A 1,516-nucleotide genomic window follows, 5' to 3' on the forward strand; every position below is an offset into this window, starting at 1 on the left:
TCACTGCGGCTGCGGGTTCCCGGTGGCCTCGCACTCCATCAAGAAGTGCTCGTCGAAGGGGAGGGCGACCTGTTCGCCGGACTGCCGGGTGATCGTGGGCACCTGCGGGACTGAGAAGCGCGCTGTGAGGGCCGGCGGGGGCAGCCTGGCCCCTGGCCGTGTCCACTGCGGGCCGCCGGCCGGCACGCTGCCTGCACGAACTTCACGTCGCTCAGAACGACGTCCTGGGTTGAAACCGGAGACACTCGGCCTCGACTTCCGACCCGTGACCTCCTCCGGCTGCACCTGCTGTCCCCTCAGACAGAGTGGATGTCCAGCCCCGCCTTCCCGGGGGCACCTTGGGGGGGGGTGGCCGCCTTCGGGGGGGCCGCCCAGCAGCCAGGAACAGCTGGGCCAGCAGCGCGTGACCAGCCCCCTCACGCGCTCAGGAGGCACTTGGAGCCAGAGGGCAGCGGGAGGAGGACACAGCTGCCTTCCGCTTCCAAGGCCCCTCTCAGCACGAGGCCCACGGCCGGGGTCAGCGGCCACTGTCTTCAGCACTGGACGCGACAGACGCCTCGGAAGCAGGTCGCCGCTCTGGGCCCCGCGGCCCCGAGTCCGCAGCTGCCAGGGAGCTCTCGGCTGACTCAGGCTCCTGTTCCTAGTCCCACCTGCCGCAGGGGGCGCAGCCCAGGCGTGGCCGTGCAGCGGCCACCAGTGCCCGGGACCCAGCTGCCTCGAGCACATTGTTCTCCCCAGATCCGCAGAGGTGAGAGGCCTCCGCCCTGACCCGAGTCAGAGCTGATGACCTGCGGGTCTTTACTGCCCGGGCGCCCTGCGCCGTCGGCGCCGCCGTGGCAGTCAGGCCAAGCAGGCACCGTGGCCCCTGACCGGCTCCTCAGCACCTGCCTGGCGCAGCCCGACTCACCACCGTTGGGCCCCCAGTCGCCGTGGAGGACGGTGCAGCTCGACCGCGCTGGCCGAGAGCCGGGTAAAGCTTGAGTCAGGCCACTGCGGGCTCACGGGTGCCGGCCCTGGCCGAGGGGCCGGCGGCGCCCGCAGCTGCGGGAAGGTGGCCCTGAGGGCGCCTCCAGCCCACCCGCAGAGGGTGTCTCCTCTCCGCACCCTCCACGGAGCTGACAGCCCGCTCAGGGGCCGAGAACGTCCAGCCACAGGGAGGGTCCTTGGGAAGCCCCGGCCGCCAGCCAAGAGGATGCTGCCCCTGCGCTCCCCAGCTCTGGGGGACGGCAGGGCCGCCAGGCCCCTGGGGCGGCTGCAGGCCCCGCGCCGGCTCGGTCTCCGCGTCTGCGCGGCATCGCGACGTCTCGGCGTCTCCGCGTCTCGGTGGGAGGTTGAGCCTGAGCCCCGGAGCCCGGCAGCCGCGCAGGGCCATGTCGTCGCTTGGAGCAGGGTGGGCGGGCAGCAGGGGCCGCTGACCGCTGACCTCCGACCTCCACCACAGTCCCCATCGCCCTCGCACCGGCCTGCAACCTCAGCGCACACAGCCGGGCCGGGACTCGCGGTGGCGGCCCCTCGC

General features: G+C 72.9%; 1 protein-coding gene across 1 annotated transcript in view; it reads right to left on the reverse strand.

The window, feature by feature from the left end:
* The window catches only part of CHL1 (cell adhesion molecule L1-like), a 19,025-nt gene extending 17,653 nt beyond the window's left edge, over nucleotides 1-1,372 (reverse strand). Inside the window, exons 1-3 of the mRNA XM_012732099.1 lie at nucleotides 1,105-1,372; nucleotides 770-955; nucleotides 5-224 (exon numbers count right to left, since the gene is read on the reverse strand). Of these exons, the coding sequence (XP_012587553.1) occupies nucleotides 5-224; nucleotides 770-955; nucleotides 1,105-1,372 (674 nt within the window). The remainder of the gene's footprint in view (nucleotides 1-4; nucleotides 225-769; nucleotides 956-1,104) is intronic.
* Between the last annotated feature and the right edge of the window lie 144 nt (nucleotides 1,373-1,516).

This window comes from Condylura cristata, unplaced genomic scaffold, assembly GCF_000260355.1.
Source record: "Condylura cristata isolate star-nosed mole 26May11 unplaced genomic scaffold, ConCri1.0 scaffold00033, whole genome shotgun sequence".
Taxonomy (NCBI): domain Eukaryota; kingdom Metazoa; phylum Chordata; class Mammalia; order Eulipotyphla; family Talpidae; genus Condylura; species Condylura cristata.